Here is a 22,052-nt window from a genome sequence, read left to right on the forward strand (position 1 = left end):
ATGCACTCTGACAAGGATATGGGGACATTTTGCCATCTGTTTTTTTTTTTTTTTTTCACCAAAGCATACATTCAAACTGAGAGACAGACTCAGGTGTATCTGGAGGCATCAGGGCAGACAGAGAACCCCTCCCCCAGCCCAGAAAGAGATGTCACGTCTGGGACATGAGAGGCAAGCTCGAGGTCAGACACAGGAATCTGTGAACATTTCCCATATACTCCCAGAGCTCAGCAAGTCACCAGCGAACAGGTCATCTCAATTTTCTAGTAGATAAAACGTATCCTTACTATTTAAACAGAGGCAGCCCCTTTCCTTCATAGCTTTCAAATTATAGCTTTCAAAATTTGGTTGCAGTGAGTTCAGTACATTGAGGATTAAAAAAAGAATGTCCTTTTGTCTAAAATTACCGCCTTAACCAATTAACAGCATTGCTGGTTGGGTGGTCACTATTCTGTCCCTTTCTCTATCTTCAGTCAAACCTACACACGTGGGCAGGAATAATTTTAGACTTTTAATTTTTTTACTACATAAATAGGATTATACAATACATATTCTCATTACAAATTGCTTTCCTTCACTTAATAATTTATTATAAGTCTCCTTCCAGATGGATATAATTAGTTTTAACTTAGTCTTTTTAAATAGCTGTCTAAGGCTGCCTGGAAGAAAGAGCTGGTGCATGCTGGATTTCCAAACATCATCAATTTTGAGAGTTAATAATGGTTGTTGATTTATTTTTGGAGGAAGGGAACTGTTAACTACATTAATTTATGTAAGAAAACACGCAACTTTAAATGAGGAAAAGAACATGTCTTTGAAGGTGGGACCATCCTGAAAGCCTAGGGTGACAAGAAGTGTGTTGTTCTGAGGCAGACATAAATAAAGTCAAGTTCCCCCTGGGGAAACTGAGGTCCTGCTAGGTTTTGGTGCAGAAGCCTTTTGCAGTGCTGGCTTCCTTTTGGGGTAATGGCTTGGACCTGCACTGGCATCAGGCATCTCTGGGGGGAGGGGGGAGTTGCCCTTTGCATGCACAGTTGTCTCGACACCTCTTGGATTTGGCTCAGGAAGGGGTGGGGAAGGCACTACAGGCATTAGCATGCAGGTCACGCAGCCTCACTTTGTTCTCTTGGCTGAGGTCAGATGGAATAAATCAATCAGCCTTCGCATCCAAAGTCCTTCAATGTGTCCTGGAGCCTTCCAGGCCATGTGTGCTCTGGCCCAGCTTTGAGTTGCCTGTGAGAGTCTGCAGGAACAAACAGAACCAAAGCTCTCCCTGGGGCTATAAGCAGCTGCTCCCAGGAAACCATCTACTGCAGGGTAGGGGGTTCTCTCTGTTCCCAGGGCATTAGTGTTTTAGGTGGGAGTAGCCAGCTCAGACTCTTGGAGATCTAAGAATTTACACTGGGAATAAAGATCCTACTTCAGATCTCTTACTCTGCCAGAACATGTTCTATGCTTACCATACAGAACTTCATCTCCCTGAATTCTACAAATAGGACACTGGCCTCAGGGAATCTACAATCACCCATTAAGGCATCGATACAGTGCAAAAAAAGGTGCGCATCTTCCATTAGCAAAACAGCCTGACAATAACAGTACATGTCCTTCATCCCTTGACATTCCCTGTAGGTGTTCCGGTCTCCCAAATCTAACTGCACTGTCAATATACCCTTGTCAGGCCTCAGAATCCAAGAGCCAGACCCAAGTTGGGTCCTGAATGACACAGTGAAATAGATCCATCCACAGTAATCCAAGAAAATACTCAAGTCTTTCCAAGACCAGCAAGGTTGGCAAGCACGGTATCCTTCAAGTTTATTCTTGCCTTCTGAACAGAATGACAAGGTTTTGACATAATCAGGCCCCATTGCTTACCCAGTCTTTTTGAGGAGAGAAGGTGGTAGATATGTCTTTTAAGGTGGGTGGTAAGAGTTGAAAGTTAATGACAGCTGCACCAGATGCAAACGATTAAGTTAAAGGGAAGGATAGCAGACACAGGCTAGAGAAAGACGAGTTTCCAGAAATAGCAGGATGCATATGCATATGTGAGGTGGGAAGCAAGTTGTCCACAGGAGAAAAACATTCCCTCTTCTTGAGTTTCATGCGTTTAGCAAATTGTATCTTATATCTTGGATATCCTAAGTTTTGGGCTAATATCCACTTATCAGTGAATACATATTGTGTGAGTTCCTTTGTGATTGTGTTACCTCACTCAAGATGATGCCCTCCAGGTCCATCCATTTGGCTAGGAATTTCATAAATTCATTCTTTTTAATAGCTGAGTAGTACTCCATTGTGTAGATGTACCATAATTTCTGTATCCATTCCTCTGTTGAGGGACATCTGGGTTCTTTCCAGCTTCTGGCTATTATAAATAGGGCTGCTATGAACATAGTGGAGCATGTGTCCTTCTTACCGGTTGGGACATCTTCTGGATATATGCCCAGGAGAGGTATTGCTGGATCCTCCGGTAGTACTATGTCCAATTTTCTGAGGAACCGCCAGACTGATTTCCAGAGTGGTTGTACAAGCTTGCAATCCCACCAACAATGGAGGAGTGTTCCTCTTTCTCCACATCCTCGCCAGCATCTGCTGTCACCTGAATTTTTGATCTTAGCCATTCTGACTGGTGTGAGGTGGAATCTCTGGATATTAGCCCAAAACTTAGGATATCCAAGATATAAGATACAATTTGCTAGACGCATGAAACTCAAGAAGAATGAAGACCAAAATGTGGACACTGTGCCCCTTCTTAGAATTGGGAACAAAACACCCATGGAAGGAGTTACAGAGACAAAGCTTGGAGCTGTGATGAAAGGATGGACCATTTAGAGACTGCCGTATCCAGGGATCCATCCCATAATCAGCTTCTAAACGCTGACACCATTGCATACACTAGCAAGATTTTGCTGAAAGGACCCAAAGATAGCTGTCTCTTGTGAGACTATGCAGGGGCCTAGCAAACACAGGAGTGGATGTTCACAGTCAGCTATTGGATGTATCACAGGGCTCCCAATGGAGAAGCTAGAGAAAGTACCCAAGGAGCTAAAGGGATCTGCAACCCTATAGTTGGAACAACATTATGAACTAACCAGTATCCCCGAGCTCTTGTCTCTAGCTGCATATGTATCGAAAGATGGCCTATTCGGCCATCACTGGAAAGAGAGGCCCATTGGACTTGCAAACTTTATATGCCCCAATTTAGGGGAATGCCAGGGCCAAAAGAATGGGAATGGGTGGGTAGGGAAGTGGGGGGCGCTATGGGGGACTTCTGGGATAGCATTGGAAATGTAATTGAGGAAAATATGTAATAAAAAAATATTAAAAATTAAAGAAAAAAAAATAAATAAATATCAAGAAAAAAAAAAAAGAAAAACATTCCCCAAGAGGCTATTCAGAGGAATCACATACCCTATCAGGTCTCATGCATAAGGGATTACCTGCCTTCCTCTGTGGTATGAGAAGACAGGCACCCCCCCCCCCCCCGGAGCTCTTCCAAGGAGAGGAGCTCAGAAGTCCTGGGACCAGTCTCCTCGATCCTTGGAGCCTTCAGCCTTCATGAAGGTACTCTGGTCTAGATTTAATCCTGGATGCAATTTCATAAAGCACTGGCTATCATTAGCCCTGTAGGAGGTGAGGCTTTGTGAGGGTAAATGCAATCCAGACCTATCTGATTCCAGAGTTCACACTCAGCTGCTCATCTATACTTCTTGGGTTTTATGCAACCTCAATAAAAAGTACCTTTGTCACCTGACCAGTCATAGAAGGCCTGTGGAATATTCTACAGTAGGTTTGTTTTTCTTTTTTTGTTTGTTTGTTTGGTTGGTTGGTTGGGTTTTTTTTTTATTGTTTTTTTTTATTTTAATTTTTTTTTTTTTTTTTTTTCTTGGCTCACTTCAGGCACTGGAAGCCCACTTCAGCCAGTGGCAGGCATTTGTACATTCAAAGAGCTGGTTCCAATCCCCATTTGGAAAGTTTGCCTCATTGCTTATTGGTGAACAACCAACTCAGTTGGTTTCTAGCTCTTACTTAGCCAACTTTATTGTTTTATATGTGAACAGTATTGAGAAAAGGGTCTGAACCTCAGCATTAGGTAATGTAAAAAGATGAAGTATTTCATGCTGGCCAAAAGGTCCTTTTAGTATGTGTCAGCAGTGGTGTGTGTGTGTGTGTGTGTGTGTGTGTGTGTGTAGCAAGCAAGGTGAGATGTATTTGTGGCACTGGGGAGGAGGGATTGTAATGCCCATGTAAGGAAACCATGGCTGTGGATTTCAGGGCATGAGGACCTGTCAACGCAGCTAATCTCCAGGGACCTGGGCTGAATGTACCCAGGATAGCCAAAGAAGTGCCCCAATGGAAACTGTCAGCCTCCAGCAGGCCAATTTGTTCTCATATTACACTCCCTGCAGGCTCTGTTGCAAGACCCCAGGTTAGGGATTCGTACCCTCCCCCACCACCACCACCAGTGAGGGTTGACACAGCACGGTTGATAAGTCAAGAGAATGCAGAAGCCACAGCCGGATTAAGAAGGCTGTTTTATTTTGGTGCCCTGGACTTCAAGCAGATTAAATAATCAAAAAGGCCCGGCCATTGGGGTCATGTCTGAATGCTACAGCTGTTCACCAAGGTCTGACCAACATTCTTTATGGGGTTTGCTGTCTGAATGAGAGAGGCAGAGAAGATCCTAGGGAGGTTGACACTTTCCAAAAAAAAAAAAAAAAAAAGACCGGACACAATCAAAAGACCCCTCTTATGGAGAAGGACCACAGCAGACAGAGACAAGGGGACAAGCTGCTTAAATAAGTGACCTCCTGAATTCAGCAACTGTTTTCTGCACTGGAGAAAAGCCCATGCTGGATTCAGGGAAAGAGAATGGAAAGCTGGTTTCCAAGTCTGCCGTAGCCCGGGTGTGTTGATCTGTGAGTCCACAGGCCAGGATATACATTGGATGAGGGTTTGTGCTGCGGAGCCTGGGCCATGAAAGGTGAGCAGGAATGAATTCCATTGCCCCTACCCCAGAAGTCCCCCACCTGAGGGAAGGGGGCGATCCCCTCTAAGAAGTGTCTGTGAGAAATCAATTTTCAACCTGTCTTTCTTAAAACATTGGACAGATGTAAAAAAAAAAAAAAAAGAAAAAGAAAAAGAAAAAACTCTCTCTCAGTGGAAAGATGGATGTGTTACCATGCTGAGCAAGGGGGAAAGGGGGCTGAAGACAAATGTGTATAGTCGTGGTGTGGACATGCAGTGGGCTTGTCATGGGCCATTTCATAGACAACATGGTGCCTTGAGTTGGAGTTCATATATTACTTCCTTTGGGGAAGTGGGAGGCAAACTGGCTCCCATTTCAGAAATATAAGCCTTTTATTAAGAGATAAATGGACTGGGTGGGTACTCCGTTGTTTACGGATTGATTCCCTGCAACTAATTAATCCTTGTGGCTCAGTCACAGTGATAGTGTCTGGTGATTTCTAATGGAAAGGCATTTATTTGAACTTTGAAAGAAGTTAGATATCAGGAAAATGACAGAAAAACAAGGGCTGTAGACTTCTGTTTGAAGATGGAGAAGGGGACTTGGATGCTCTATGTCTCTTGAACTAAATCAAAGGCAGCAACTTTCCCTTGGAAAGCTTCTCCTTTTCCAGTCCTGCAGTCCTGGGTACCGGCAGCCAGGAGCAGAGTACAAAGCAGGAGATCAAGGTATAGTACATTTGACAGTCATTCAGTGTTTCCCCCTAGGTGAGGTGTAAACCAGAACATCAAATAAATAACCATCTCTTGAAAGCCTCCATGTTGATAGGCATTTTATTTTGAATAGCATTCCATGGCCCTGTCAATGCCTCTCCAGTTCAACAGAATGCGTGCTTGACACATGTTTGTCATACTTAGAAATTCAAGTCCCAAGAGAGAAAAAAGGGAGGGAAATAGGAACTTTGAAAAATGATAACACAGCCTTTTAAAAATATATCAATTCTCTGAATCCAACAATGAGACCCACTCTTTATTTTGGGGAGCAGTCACCCACATTCCTACAGCTGTGCCATTTGTAATAAGTGAGTAGGGAATCCTGGAAGCCCAAATGCTCCTCAATGAGGGATAGGTAGTCACTGAGTTTGACATTGTCCAACACAAGGAATGTGCCTTATTAGCTAAAAGAAATGAAGACGCGTTCTAAGTACTCAGGTGGATACATAGCTTTGACAAAAAAGAACAGATTGCAGAATAGGATAAATGTATGATTATATTTATATGAAGTAGACAAAGAAACAGTATACCATTGTGTAAATCCACCCCTGATTGCTGCACCATATCTCTCTTGAATATCTGGCAGAGAAATAGAACAGATAAGAATTCTCACAGATTCTGTAGACGGTCTGGGATCAAATCCTGCTAGATTGTTTACTGTTTCTGTGAACTTAGGGAATGATTTAGCCTCTCTATGCCTGTTTTGTTTTTTTGTTTATTTGTTTGTTTGCTTTTTCCCTTCAAAATGTTGAAGACAAACAACTATGTTGACAAGGTCAACAATGACAAGGTCATTAGGGTGGATATGTGTCTATAAAGCAGTAGGATTGATCTCTGACATGCAGTGTATGCCATCTGGTCATTTGCTATTGTCCTTATTATCCACTGCATTTTACAAAGCTTGGCATAATACCATTCTATCTCTGTGATCATCTCTAGCAATTACAGAAATAAAAATCAGAAGGAATACCTAATAGACTCATTTCAACCCATGTCCAAGATAAGCTCCCAATACTTCCAACTCTGAAAATGTTGGATCTTGCAGTAAGTGAAGGAAAATTGAGTACAAGATGGCACCTTTATGCTCTGAGCATTTAGCTCAGCAGTAGAGCACCTGATGAACAAGTATAAGATCCCAGGTTTAGTCCTCAGCTTCAGGGAGAAAAATCCTTAGACAACTCCAAAGATCTCAAAAGAATATTCAGGTAATATGCTGTAGGTCCCTGTTTCAACTCAAGCTGGAAATGTTATAAACATTTCAACTCTGAACCCATTTATTAAATAGTATCAAGAAGGCAGGCGCCAAGGCTCAGTTGATAGTAGTAGCCTAGCAAGCACAGATCTCTGAGTGAGATCCCCAGTACCATGAAATTGAGCATGGCACTACATACCATAACCCTGATACAACGACTATTGTTTTGAGTATGTCTAAAGACAGAAAGCAGGTTTCTGTGGGGCTTCTGTGGAGCAAGTCTGTGAAGGGGCTTCTGGGAGGAAAACCAGAGATGGTTAGAAGAAGGTTGTATGCCCCACTAAAGCACTGCACTTCTCAGTAAGAAGCAAGGAGATGATAGAAGTCTGATCATCTATGAGAGGATGGTAAAAGTTTCAGGAAGAAGGATATGTCTTACATTGTTTCTAACGCTTTTTGGTAATTTTTAAAACCATCATAGAAAAAAAGGAGAAAGAGGATCACTACAGATTGGGTTATACCTGCAAAGCTAGATAGCTGTTTGTAAAGGTATTCCCTAGTCAATAGGGCCACCTGAAGCCACATCTGATAACTGAAGTATAAATTAAGACCAAGTCAAAATTAAAAGTCAGTTCTTGGGTCGCAGCAATCACATTTTGGGAGCTCTGGAACTATAGGTGTCTAGTGACATCCATGTTGGGGGGCAGGCACAGAACATTTCTACCACCATACAAAGCTCAACCGGCCTACCCTCCTCCAGAGAGGTCCTTTTAGAAATGTGGGCATCAGCTCCTTTGTGACCTTTCAACCTGCCACAGCCCACACACCTGGCTCTGACCTCCAAAGGACACATGACCCAGACGTTCCCCTCACTGTTTCATGTGATATCAGTCTTATACAGTCTGATGACCGAGTCAGTCACAGTAGCCTCAGTGGCCGGCCTGGAAGTACTCAGTCCCATTCTGTGAAGGGTGAGGACCTCCTTTCTAGCTGGGTGGAAGGCACTGCTGGCTCAGGACCACACTGCCTGGGAATTCCTTGGTTGTTGGCGACCACATTTCATACACTGGCCTCCATCCCTTCCTCTTCTCCTTGCTTTAGGTACTCTGCTGCTGGTCTCCAGTGTGGGTCTCCTGCTCCCAGGAGTGGGCAGCTGCCCCATGAAATGTTTGTGCCACCCATCATCAAACTCCGTGGACTGCAGTGGTCAGGGGCTGTCAAAGGTCCCCACTAATTTACCCCCATGGACAGTAACACTGCTCTTACAAGATAACCAGATCCACTGGCTTCCTGCTCTTGCATTTCAATCTGTATCACTGCTTACCACCTTAAATTTATCTAACAACTCTCTTTCAAATCTGGCTGCAGAGGCTTTCTATGGACTTCCACACTTGCGGGTTTTAAATGTAACCCAAAATTCCCTGCTTTCCATAGAAAGCAGCTTTGCCCGTGCCCTTCCTGGGCTCAGGGAGCTAGATCTTTCATCCAACAGCCTCAGCATCCTCCCCACATCTCTGGGGAAGCCTTGGGAGAACCTGACTGTGTTTGCTGTGCAGCAGAACCATCTTCTACATCTAGATCGTGAACTTCTAGAGGCCATGCCCAAGGTGAGGCTGGTACTTCTTAAGGACAACCCTTGGATTTGTGACTGCCACTTACTGGGTCTGAAACTCTGGCTGGAGAGATTCACCTTTCAAGGTTAGTAGTGTGCCTTTCTGTGTGCCACCAACCTCAGCATCTCAAGAGGGTGGAGGACAGTGCAAGGGGAAGCTGTAGGCTTTTGTGTGTCTTCACATAGAAGTATGTTAGCTTCATGAGGGGAGTAAGTGTCTACTGGAGTTTGGAGGACATTGGGTGTTATGCCTATCATAGTGTGCATGCAGATGGCGTGGACTTCTCTCTGGGAATCACATACCAAAGCATCCTCAGCTCTAATTTCCAAGTGTGATCTCTTTGGCAATGTGGCTCTCCCTTCTTAGGCTAGCTTCCCCCTCTTTCTAATTCTACCAAAAGATGGCTATAAATCTTATTAAATACTGAAATTGGGTCCAGAAGGCCCTTTCTCTGAAATTACTATTTCTTTAATCAGAAGCTCAAATCTAAGCAACAGACCCTAGAATATTAGAAAGAGTAAACTTTGGAAGTCACTCAGGAGTTAATAATGTATAGTCTAAGGGTCAAATTGTGCATGTGGTGTTTTGTTTTTGTTTTCTTTCTGTTCATTATGTACCAAGTGGCTGTTTTACACTGTAAAGCACAGTGGAACAGTTGTGACAAAGATCACCTCTCACACCTCATAGCCTTTGCTATCAGAGAGAAAGCTTGGCAGCCTTGGTTGCCAATGGAGAACAGAAGCCCAGAGTAGTTCAATGACCAGCCTAAGATTGGACAGGCAAAGAAAAAATGAGAGTAGAAAGCATGACTGTTGGACCTTGGCTTTGGGTTCTTTCCTGAACCCTACATTGCTTTTCTGAGCACCATTTGCTCCTTCCTCTCCTTGAACATCCTTGATGTTCTAGGTACTACCCTAGACCCAGAGAAAAGGGCAGTGACTAGGAAACACTTATCATTACGAAGGTTTCATTGGAAGGATGAAAAGAAAGATACTCTATAAGACCATAAACAAATGCATGGATTCAGACAGCAATGGTAAGACAGTAAGGGGAGCAAGTGATATTAGAGGGGAATGCGCTCCAGCTTAGATAGGATAGGAAAGAAAAGCCTCCCAAGAAAATGGCATATATAAGAACCAGAACAACAAAAAGAAGGAACAGAAGATAACTATGGGGATGGGGGCCCAGCAGGCTTTAAGGGCCTGGTGAAGAAGCTAGCCTGGCTTAGCAAGAGCCAGAGGAGTGAGTCAGTGGGTGGAGATAACACACAGCCCATCTTGGGCGCACGCCCAGCCTCTAAACATGTGCAGAGCAGGTGCCCTGTCTGGATTGTATTCTAGGGGAGGTGGGAAGTTCTGAGGAATTCTTGTCTAGGGAACAGTATGAGCTGACCACTGTGTAAAATGCCAGGCCGCTGACTCTGACAGGGCAGAGCAAAGGCCATTGAAGAAGAGCCAGCGGGATGAAGGGGGAGGTGATCTCAGTAGAGCAGAGAAGAGATGACAGGGGCCTAGACAAGGATGGCAATACGTGATTGGCATTTGGAACAATGCCATGGTAGAAATGGCTGAGGGGATGGAGAGAGTGGTGGGCTGAGAGAGGCAAAGAGTAACTATGGAAGATTGCTTTGTATTCCTTTCTACTTGGTAACTGCATAATTGGGGATGCTTTTAGCAAATAGGGAAGGGGGGCAGTGGGAGGCCTTGCAGAGGTACTCAGTGGAAGGCTCAGAAAGCGGACATGTTTGAAGCACTTGTCACACTTCAGGGTGGGGAGGGGTGTTGTTGGTGATTACATGCTTGAGCCCAGGGGGACCTGAGCGTTGCAGTTGAATTGGGGGAAACACAGCACCTGGAGGCATGGTATACACATGGTAGGATCTCAAACGTGCCACATCACAATTTGAAAGCTTCTCAATAGTCTAAGAGCAATGGATGCATCACCAACTAGCCAAGGTTGAAGTTAGCTCTCCAAGGCAACTATCTAACTTAGTAACATCCTTCTGATAGGTCAAAACCAAAAACCAAGCATGTCTGGAGGTAAGGTGGCTAGAGCCATTGCTCTCTGGATTAAATCACAGGCATGAAACAGACCATCCCCGAAAGAGGGTTTTCATCAAAGAAGAACATTGTCCAGTGTAAATCAATAGGCAGTTTCGAGACCAAGGACACCCACAAAGCAATGCAGGCAATGGTGGTATTCTATTCAGCCACAAACTTATGTGAAGGAATGCCTTTGTCTACCATGTAGTGCTACCAAGCAGAAGCTGATAGTATTAGGGCTGATTTTGGTCCCTTTAGCCAGCAGTGTGGTTTAACTTTCCTTTATAGCAATGCTTCTAAAGTGCAGATAACAGTCTTTTCAGAGTAAGGTAAAAATCAGTTCACTGGACCATGATCTGGTGTCCTGACATCAAGAAAGGAAGAATACTATCTAGATACAAGACACGGGAGACACTCTGCTTATGCATACACTGAGCCTAAAATGAATGTCTAAAACTAAACCAAGAGAGCAGATGCTAGTGTGAACCTTCATCAACAATTGCAAACACTGAAGGTATCAGTCAAAGCAGGGTGATTAATCTCACAGACCACCTGATTTCAGTCTGTCCTGAAATTTACTGATTACCCCTGCCTGAGTCCCTGGCAACTGGGAGTGAGACCTGCATCCCAGGTCTGCATTCCACACAACCATTTGGGGACATAACCCTCTTCTGGATGGCGATGTCAATAACTTCATTACATGACATTTAAGGTCACCATCTAATATGGCAGACAGAGGAAATATAGTGGGGAGTCTGTGTGTTGGAAGTGATCAAAACTCAGTCATATGGCTTCAGATGAAACCCAAAAAATAGAAAAACTTAGGATCCTGTAGGCCTAAGGGCAAAGCAATTTGCTTTGGTCCATGTAGAATAAACTCCCCTTTACCCAACTGTGCGTGCAGGATGCTAAGCTGGCGTCCTTTATTCACATAGGAACCTAGACTTTGATGTTCATGGTTAAGTGTGAACTAAGTACTCTGAGCAAGGTATGGTAGTGCCACGCTGAACACTTGACACGATTATTTATTCATGCAAATCCTCAGAACAATCTTGAAAAGTGAATTCCATTATTATGCTTCTCCTGCTGTCTAGTATTGCAAGCAGAGGCTCAGAGTGAGTAAGGAACTTTCCAGAACTACACAGCTAAGTTATATAGAGATCTAAGATTTGAACCCACTTCCTTCCAAGAAAGTGCTTTCAATGTCCAGTGAGGACAGTTGGAGGTTGAGGATTGGGGCTTTTTCCCTGAGAAGGTGGTGGAGGTGGGAGGAGGATCCTGACTAAGACCACAGCTACACAGGAGGCTACTGTGACAAGGCCAGGCACAGGTCCCGTGTTTCTGCTGTGTCCGAGCATTCATCGTAGGCCTGTCCTTTGCTCTTGAGTCCCAAGGGTGTGAATCTTAGCACAATACTAGAGAGGGAAGTGGTTACAGAACAAGAATGTGCCTGGAGTGGATACACACTATACCATAGCCGAGGTGTGAACACCAGCCAGTGAAGCAGTCTGGCATAGCAGCCTGGGTTCTCCTGTGGGAGCCTCCCAGTGCTTTGGTTGGATGAAATGCTTTCACTCCCCCAGGGTATCTGCCTCTCCTGCCTTCTGCCTTGACATAAAGGCCCTAGTGAGAGCCACCATAGCCAGGTGCTGAGGGAGATAAGCTCCCACAGAGGCCGAGCCTCTCATCTCAGCCCAGCTGAGTGAAGCCCTGGCTCAGCTGGAGCAGCCACCTGAGCCCTCTAGCCTCATGAACACCAGTGGCTCAGGAAACTCCTCTTTGATCTTATTGCTTTAAAGCTGGGATTCATGCCTCAAGGGATTGCTGAAGAAGCCAGGAGGGGCCCAAGGGAGTCTAGTCATGTGTCATTCAGTTTTAAGCAATGGCAGCAGAAGGAGTATGTATTGGATTTTGTCCTTGTTGACAACCCTGGTGTTTCTGGGTCATGTGATAGCTCTTGTCTTGTGGAGTAGTCCTATCTGTTTATAGGCCGCTTACAACCTTGTCTTAAGATGATTAGATAGGAATGGTGGGCATATATCTCCCAAGCCCTAAATGACTATGTAGTAGCATGAGACAATAACACTAAAGTGACAACCACCATATGTACTTTTCTGGCATGAACTTAAAACAATTCCCTGTGATGTCTACTGAGAATCTGTACTCTCTATTTGCTAAGGGAACAGGCTACCCTCCCCTGCTGATGTTTTTAGGGAAGCCTGGGAAAAACTAAGCATAGAACCTATATGGGTCCTGCCTGTCAAGTAGGCTGTCCTGGCACTGCCCTGGTCCCAGGACAAACCAGAGAAAAAGAAGTAGAGAGGAGGAAGTGTCCACGAGACTAGGTTTGGGTGTTGACTTATTCATTCATGCCCTGTATGGATTTTAAAAAGAATTCTCTATAAGATGGAGGATGCGGATTTTGAACGGTCAAGTCAGACACAACTGGGATGTTCTGATGGAAGAAAACTTTAAGAAGTTTATTCCCATAAAGTCAAATAGTGTACTAGTGGTTACACAGGCCAGTGTGAAGAGGTGGAGTCTAGTACTCCGCGGGAGGATAACTACCACAGATGCCCCAAGAAATCAGTTACCTTATAGAGACCCAAACCCACATTTGATAACTCCTTGGAGTATTTGGCACTCAAAGTAGTAAATGTCATGAGGCCCAAGTGGATGAGTTACTTAAATACCAAGAGCTGCATATCGTATTGTCAAATGCTCAGGTACACAAAACCCAGAAAACACCATTCTGACTCTCTAAAGAGTGTTGAGAGAGACATAAGGTCTCTGGAATTAACATTCAAATGACATATCAGTTCTCTGATTTTTAGTGGGAATCCAGCAGCAAAGGATTCTTGTGTGATGGGCAGTCTGTGGGAGGAAGGCTGGAGACCACAGTGTCCTTAGATGTTAGGCTCTCACATTCTCCATCAGTGTGTGCCCAGTGGTCCCCTCAGCCTTTATATAATATTAAAGTAACTTGCTTCCTAACAAATTCTTAGCCATAAATAATTGTCTATCTACTCTGTGGCAGGCTGAGGACTTTGGAATACTGTTGTATCAAAGCTCCATCATCACTCTTTGCTTTGTTTTCTTAAAGGGGGAGAAACAGATGGTGCCATCTGCAGGCTGCCTGAATCCTGGAATGGAAAGGCTCTCCTCTCCATTCCTCATGAACTGTACCAACCCTGTTCTCTACCTTCTCAGGATTTGGCACCCTCACTAGTCCGGCAGCCTGGTTCTGCCCCGCAGGATGCCCAGAATTCTCATGAGAATAGCTCAGGACAGCAAGATCCCTTGGAGTGTGAGGCCAAACCCAAACCAAAGCCAACCAACCTGCGCCATGCTGTGGCTACTGTGGTCATCACTGGGGTAGTATGTGGGATCGTATGTCTCATGATGTTGGCGGCTGCTATCTATGGATGTACCTATGCAGCCATCACAGCCCAGTACCAAGGGAGACCCTTGGCATCAGCCAGGAAGTCTGAGAAGATGGGAAGTAAGGAGCTTATGGACAGTTCATCAGCCTGAGAGCCTTCACGTCCAAGGTCCCCTCCATCACTGAGGGCCCGGAAGAAATGTCTGAGTGAGCCTGATGTGTTTGATGCTCCTGTCCCATGTTTTATCTTCCAAAACAACTAAGGAAAAAATGTATCCAAAAAAATAAAACAAAGTACTCAGTGGGAATAAGTTTATGCTGCAACTTTTAAATGCCGTAGATATAATAGACACACTCATATCTTGCAACTGAGAAGATATGACAAGAAGTCTATGTGTAGGAACAAAGAGAAGAGCAACGCCATCTCTTTTAGGTACCTGTTTCTGGATTAAGCTGGATTCTGCAGAGCAACAAGAATTCGGACATGTGTGCCAATAGGCATTTTTAGGAGCTCTGGGGCCACCAGTTGAATTGCCTGGGAATAGCCTGGTGCTCTTACTCGACCCGTACTGGCTGCCTCTTAATTCCAGTTCATGCTAGATTGGTGGGATGTTGAGATGTTGCGTATGTTACACATTTAGTGGAAATGTCTGTTGGTTGGGAATTTCATAGCTGGCCACAAGACTCAGATTATATTTAATTTTCTAAATCAAAAAGCCATTTGGGGCTCTCTAAGCTGTAGGGGAAGATGAAGGTTCCATGTCTGGGTAATGGGACTCAGGCCTGGAGCCTGGGCAAGGTTTTGATGTGAAAGAACACGGAGAGAATGGTAAACTAGAATACAGGGCAGATATCATCAAGAGACCATATCCACCAAGCAATGGGAACCTTACCCTAGAACTCTCCCAGAAGGGATGGCTTTAGCTTAGGCTGAATGGCGGCTGTGTCTCTGCATCCGCATCTGCATCTGCAGTGCACAGAGGGCATGGATTTGTACAGCTACACCCACACATAAACACCCTTGGAGCAATCAGCTTACCCACTAATGAAATGCAGCCGTGTCGGGTGGGAGCCAGTAGCTGTTGATCACCACCCAGATTGTATGCTCAACACTCTGGGATAGGAAATAAGAAGGAAGTTTGAGGGGGAGTGGGAGTTACTGGGGGGTGGGCGCGGGACTCGAGGCACTGGAGGGCAGACATCCTGGCTAGCGCTTCAGCATGGCTTTAAAAAGTTCAGGTATGGCTTGCAGAGTCCACAGACTTGGTCTGAGAGAGTTGCATGCAAAGTGAATTTTTATAAATTGAATCATCATTTGAATGCAGCGGGGGAGCTCGCTATTTAAAGGAACCTTTCATGGAATCTTTTCTGTAATGGAAATAATTGGCTCCAGATTGATGCATTTTTTTTCCAAATTTGCATTTCTATGCTAGGGTTTCTTAAAGTGGAATATACCTATACCTTCTCTTTCTGTTTACACTACAGGCACATTTTAGGATTATAACTATTTTGCACAGGAAGAGAGCACAGAGGAGTTAAAGACATGTTAAAAGCAGAAAATGACAAATATGGGGCAAGCTGTTCCTCTAAAGCCCATGACAGACATTGCTAATCAATCCCAGCTCTTTTCCCAGCTGAGCCTCAAATATACCACAGATGGTTTCTTAAGACAGCACTATAGGCAACCAGAACTAATCAATTGGAGTTGGTTCAAAGGATAAAGCACATTTGCCATTCAGGGTACTGGCTCGACTTCACCCCTCAAGGCCATGTAAAAATTGGTTTGGATCCCCAGTCAGTTGTCTACTCCTCAACCGGAATATAAATGGGATGTTCACATGTTGGGATGGACAGCTGTTGAGCGTGCTATAAGCAATGGAAACCTTGTATATATACCAGTGGACTAAGGACAGACTGTCATTTTGGAGTATCAATTCAGCTACATATTCTTTTTTATAGCAGAAGAAGTTTAAATGTGAACGGTCACAATGAACCCCATTAGTGTATGTAATTAATATGCATTAAAAATTACAACATGTAAGGGAACAGCACACCAAGAGTTCCCAGCGAAGGCCCACGGCTGCATGGGCTGTCATTTGTCCTGACACCTCTCCTTTGTGCCGAGGTAGCTCAATTCAACTGTGTGACCGAGTTTCTATTCTAAGGATGGAGCAACTACTTTCAAACTGAAAAAAAAAACAAAACAAAACAAAAAAAAAAGCATTTCTTTCCATTGTCCTAGCTGCACCTTTTTTTTTTTTCCTTTTGGCCAAGAACATAATTTGAGAGGAAATTGAGAACGTTCCTTTACTCTTCCTCTTGATTTGACCAAATGTTCTTCAAGCTCATGCTGTTAGCAGGCATGGCTCACTGTTCTCATGAGCATTCCTCATAGAATTCTGACACTCGCCCCATGGAGACTTGGGCAGCTAGCACATGCCCTAAGAACTCCCAAGGCCAGCAGCACATACCTCCTCTAACAAGTGATTTAGGACTGCAAGTGTACTCTGCCCTGTCAGTGGTTTGGCAATGCTGCAGATCAGCCTTGCCCTCTCCTCTCAGAGATTACATAAAAGAGTTTCTAGTACACTGCGCAAACCATGAACGTGGCTCAAACCCTCGCCTGTCAACACCCTGATCCTATTAGATGTCGATGTACAGATGATAACCCACGCAAAAGGCCTCTGGCTTAATAGGTAGTCTTTAAGCAAAAGGAGTTAAGTGACGCATGTGTAGACTCAGATTTCTATCATTTGCCTACAGTCACCACACACAGCAGTTGGCAGTGAAAATAATTACTTACTCTGAAATGTCAACAGCTCCTCAGAACAGAAAAATATAAATCAAGTTGTTTAGATGAACAAATGTGGAGTTATCATTTGCTAATATGAGAAATGAAATGTTTTAATTGCAAAATGCACAGCAGATGAAAGACCCAGTTTTCAGGGTGTTCTGCAAGAACCACAAATTATCTTTCATGAGCACTGCAGCTCACGAGGGGCAATTTACGAACGCCTCACAGATTATTTTCAGCTGCTTATTACTGCCATCCTATTCATAGAGTCCCCTGTAAGAATGTCCTTCCGTCAGAGCGCCAGACTGGAGGAGGCACTCAGGGCAAAAGGCAAGTGTAGTGTTGCTTCAGAGAAAGTCATCTGAAATGGCATGCTTCCATTAAAAGTAGCGTAACCGTGTGGTGACAGGCAGGTGATTTCTGCTTGTGCAGAGACCTGAGTTCACAGCCACTGCAGCTCTCTGTAGCGAAGCGTGCAGGAGAAGGGCATGCCAGCCATGTGATGCTGAGAGTGAGGCAGAATGTGAGGAGAAAGACCTGCTGTCAAATCAAAAAGGTAAGGTGGGGACCTCAAAGCCCTTGGAAAGACGCTTGTGCTTAAGACGATAAAATGCCAGTGGATAAAGGAGTTACCTTGTTTTGCCTTATGAGAACAGAGACCTGAAAAGAGATCCACACCTGGGCATCCTGCAGAAGGCTCCTGGAAATCAAACCCCATTGCTGAAGTTCATTGAGAACTACTGAAGACAGACCCCCTCTGCCTCATACTCTGAATATTGAAAGTGGCTAAATTGGTTTCTAAAATATTCTATCTGTGCCCCATATTCATAGTCATACAATAGTCATTCAAAACCTGTAACTTCCTGTGCAGATCAGGAAATCACTACTTCCAATGTCCATTTAGATTCGCTACATGCTACTGTCAGAAACCTACAAGACCAGACACCTCAACCTACCAGGCATCCCTGAACAAGATAATCTGCAAAACTTCAGGGGACCATCCCATCTCCCCCCTAATGGATTGATTATTTATTTATTTATTTATTTAAATGCTTAAATTACATTGAGGTCTCAAAGAAACCTTTGTCTCATTCAGAGGAGGCCTTATAACTTTCTGACAGGCTTTCAGATTCTTCACAGGGCTGTTCACCTCTATTCCCATTCCAAAGACACTGTCTGTTCAGAATCCTCGAAAAGGATAGGCTGTCACCTATAGCCTCACACATCCATTAAGCAGACCCAGAAAACAAATCGAGGGAGCTAGGGAAGGCCCTGAAGACCGTTCTGTCGAGGCCTGGAAAATGTCAGCACAGTTGCCGTTGGTCTCCTTGTCCATCATGGGCATTGCTAACAGATCACAGCATACTTATCAACTGATTCCAGGCCAGGCCTCAGAAGCCTTTCAAATCTGTTTCCCAGGTGCCCATAAGAGATCAACTAGAGTTGACATAAGGGATTAAAGTTATTTGCTACGTCGATATAGTTCAGTGTCTTTATTTTACAGCTAGGAAATAGAAGCATGGAAAAGGGAAGGAACTTGCCAAAAGTCACACACAGTTCATTGTGTGACTGATAAATCCAGTTGCAGAAGCTTGTAGTTAGCATGAATAACACAAACTAATCCCCTATTACCCTTTGTCCATTGTATAGTCAGCTGCTCTATCTAGACTATGACATCATTGTACTAATCACTTAGATAAAGACAATTACAGCACTGCCAACAACCTTCACTGGGTGTGGTGCTGGCTAGTTTTATGCCAGCTTGACACAAGCTAGAGTCATTTGGAAAGAGGAAACCTCGATTGAGAAAATGCCCCAATTAGGATCGGCCCGTGGGCATTTTTCTTAATGTGGAAGGACCCAGCTCATGGTGGGTGGCATCACCCTTGGGAAGGTGGCCTTGAGTTCTATAAGAGAATGCCACTGTGAGAGAAGCCAGTGGCTTCTGCCTCAGTTCCTGCCTTTAAGTTCCTGTCCTGACTTATTCATTTATTTATTTATTTTATGACAGACTATGATGTGGAAATGTAAGCTGAGATTAACCCTTTCCACCCCAAGTTGCTTTTGGTCATGGTGTTTTATCACAACACTAGAAACCTAGCCAAGACAAACACCCAGCTTGGCACCAGGCATCTTCTAAGCACATTAATTAATTTTCTATCTGCCTTATAATGAAAACCATAGGTGTCTACTGTCCCATTGTACACGAGCCTAGAAAGCAAAAGTCCTAAGTTATCACACCAGTAAATGATCCAGTAGAAATTCACACAAGAGTTGTGATGGCTGATTTTATGTCAACAGAACACAAGCTAGGACTATTTGAAATGAGGGAAGCTCAACTGAGAAAAATCCCCCATCAGATCCAGCAATAGGGAATTTTTCTAATTAGTGATTGATGAGGGTGGGCTCAGCCCACTGTAGGTGGTGCCCTCTCTTGACTGGTGGCCCTGGATTCTATAAAAAAAGTAGACTGAGCAATCCAGTAATCAGCAGTTCTCCCTGGCCTCTGCATCAGCTCCTTCCATCAGGTTCCTTCTCTGCTTGAGTTCCTGTCCTGACTTCCTTCAGTGATGGATAGAAGTATCTGCCAAACAAACCCTTTCATCTCCAGCTTGCTTTTTTGGTCATGGTGTTTCCTCACAACAATAGAAACTCTCACTGAGACACAGACTTCCCTGAAACCTAGGTGCTTTTTGAGACTGAACACATCCTTTTTGTTGTTGTTGTTGTTGTTATTTTGAGTTCCTGGTTTTTAAATCAACACTTCTGGCTAGCATACTAAGTAACAAAATAAGAGGTTTTGTTGTAATGCACATGTGCATCCCTGCAGGTTGCTGCAGATGCTGGTTGTTGTCTCGGTGCTTGCCCTCCCTTGCTCTTCAGTTCTGTTTTTGCTAGGGTGACTCTCTCAGTTCTCTAGCTTGTAAATGTCAGAGGACCCAGAGTTCTCCATCTGTATCCTCTCTACCATGGAGGGTTTGAGCTCATCCAGACACTGGTTCTGATTCCAGCCAGACCTGCCCACCTCTATCCTCAACCCCAAGCCCCTACTGCACCTCCTCATTTACTTTAAACCAAAGTACGGTCACATCATACATTTTTCATCAAATTTCAGTGTATATCTTTAAAGAATAGAGACAAATTTGCATCCTCAGATGACATGTTGTTTCTTCTAAGTGTAAGAATTCCTAATTATTTCATTTCTAGTTGTTTCAAATATGCCCTTTTGATTATTTTTGAAGTTGACTTGAAAAGGGATATTGAAGTCATTCCATCTTTGAATTTTATGTATTTATGTATGAATTAATTAATTAACTAATTAATTAATATGGCTGTGTGTGTGCAAACATTGACCCTGAATTATGGATGGCGTTCTGACATGGATCTTGACATCAGCTGAGTCTGCTTACAGAAGAGAGTCCAAGAACTGGCAGCAAATGTGGCCTTTGGGGACAAAAGGCTGTGATCAATTCTATCTCTTTCTAATCAAATGCTGTCTAAGGTTTACTCCATTGGTAACAATGTCCACAGACTAAGTGCCAATGTACCCATGCTTCTGCCATAGACACTATTCACATCTGCCCTTCTCTTTCCAGGAAACACTACACTTAGCCTCCTTGATCCCCCATGAACTCTTCTCTCAGCCTGAGTACCATATATTCTCATCTTAACAGATCAAAAATCCCAACAAGGAACCACGAAGTTTTGCTTAGGTAAAGGCAGGAAAATAAATCCCTGATCTTTCATGAGCTATGTTGAAGAAAAAAAAAAAGGAAAGAAAGAAAAATACCATAAACTCTTATCCACTAAAGTATCTAGGGACATTTCTAGTATCATTTAAGCACCGTTTAAGTCTACTGTTCCAAGGTTTATCAATCAGAATGAAGCTTAAGTAAATCGCCATCTTGATTGACAATGGGAATATATATTTTGGGGAAGCTTAAGACCTTCGGTTATGATTTCTGTATAATCCCATACTGTGAGGTACAACTGATAGACATTCTGACTCATGAAAATGAAAGTCTTACATCAACGTTCATTTGCATAACCTCTGACTCCAATATCACCTCCATCTATAAGAACATGATAAAATAGGTGACAGAAGAAGGGACTTTTGCTTGGTTCTGCTTTAAATAGACTGCCATTTTCATCTAATGAACTTGCTACTGAGCTTTCTTGGGAAAAAGCCAAATAGTTTTGTGTTGTGGTCCATACAGTTTCTATCTAACTACCTAGCTCTTACATTTTGGTAGGAAAGTGTCTAAAGATGAAAGAGGCATGGCTGCATGCAAAACACAACCTTTTTTCAAAAATATCAGCAGATATGCCATAAGGTACTTATTTCTTGATAATGTAAAGAGCTCATACAACAGGGCAAAAGGCAAATCATTATCATTTAAAAATAGGCAACAGTTTTGAATAGACATCTCTCTTACAAAAGATGCAGCAAAGGCCCAAAAGCACCTGACCAGATAACTCCTCAGCACTTATTAGTGGGGAAATGCAAACCCACTCCTATCCATCAATGTGGCTAAAGTTAAAAAGTTAGATAACTAAATGTTGGTGAAGATATGGAGAAATTGGAATTCTTATGCACTGCCCGTAGAATTCTAAACTAAAGTAACCACAATTCAAAACACGTTTTTCAATTCCGCAAAATACTAAATAAAGAGTTACATGTGACATAATTTCACTTCTAGGTATCTGCTCAAGAGGAATAAAAACATGTTCATGTGGTAACTGTACATGCATGTAACAGTATTACTAATAGGTAAGGGGTATTCACATAATAGAGTATTATCTAGTGATAGAAAAAATGAATTACAAATTAATGACAGACTGCGGTCCTAGAAATATTATATTATGCGAATAAAGCCAGTCACTAAGGTTCATGTGTCATTGCATCAATCTGAAATGTTCCAAAATCTGCAAATCCATTGATAAGCAGAACAGTGCTCCCTCCTAAGGATGAGGAGATGGACCAAGAAAGAAGAGGGGATATAGGCTGAATTCCTTCAGGGTACACAAGAGTTCTAGAATTAGTATGTAGTGCTAGATAATCAAACTCTGTCAAATATATGAAAGAGCCATTGATCTGTGCGCTTTAAAGGAGTGAATGTTACAATACAGGAAAGACATAGCAATAAAATCACAAGAACAAATTAAAAGTAAATAAATAAGTGGCAAAAGTATAGAATGGGTTCTGCTGGCTGCCATCTTCTAACATCTCTAGTCTAAGACATTAGTAGTAAAAAATGTATGTTTAAGTATTTTACTCTGAAATGTTAAG

At 43.3% G+C, this 22,052-nt stretch overlaps 2 protein-coding genes across 4 annotated transcripts in view; one reads left to right on the forward strand and one right to left on the reverse strand.

The window, feature by feature from the left end:
* The window catches only part of Cacna2d3 (calcium voltage-gated channel auxiliary subunit alpha2delta 3), an 857,083-nt gene that overhangs the window by 117,104 nt on the left and 717,927 nt on the right, over positions 1–22,052 (reverse strand). The window lies entirely within an intron of this gene.
* Lrtm1 (leucine rich repeat transmembrane protein 1) lies at positions 4,948–20,109 on the forward strand. 2 transcript variants are annotated; one of them, XM_021181599.3, is made up of 3 exons: positions 4,948–4,981; positions 8,033–8,629; positions 13,690–20,109. In XM_021181599.3, exons 1-3 carry the CDS (start codon positions 4,975–4,977, stop codon positions 14,118–14,120), a joined length of 1,035 nt encoding a protein of 344 aa, XP_021037258.1. In that variant the 5' UTR covers positions 4,948–4,974; the 3' UTR covers positions 14,121–20,109. The 2 variants fall into 2 exon arrangements, with proteins under 2 accessions (XP_021037258.1, XP_029324872.1); XM_029469012.2 differs by lacking the exon at positions 4,948–4,981 and adding an exon at positions 4,990–5,694.

Source organism: Mus caroli, unplaced genomic scaffold (genome assembly GCF_978045245.1).
Source record: "Mus caroli unplaced genomic scaffold, Mus_caroli_1 scaffold_12, whole genome shotgun sequence".
NCBI classification, from domain to species: Eukaryota; Metazoa; Chordata; class Mammalia; order Rodentia; family Muridae; genus Mus; species Mus caroli.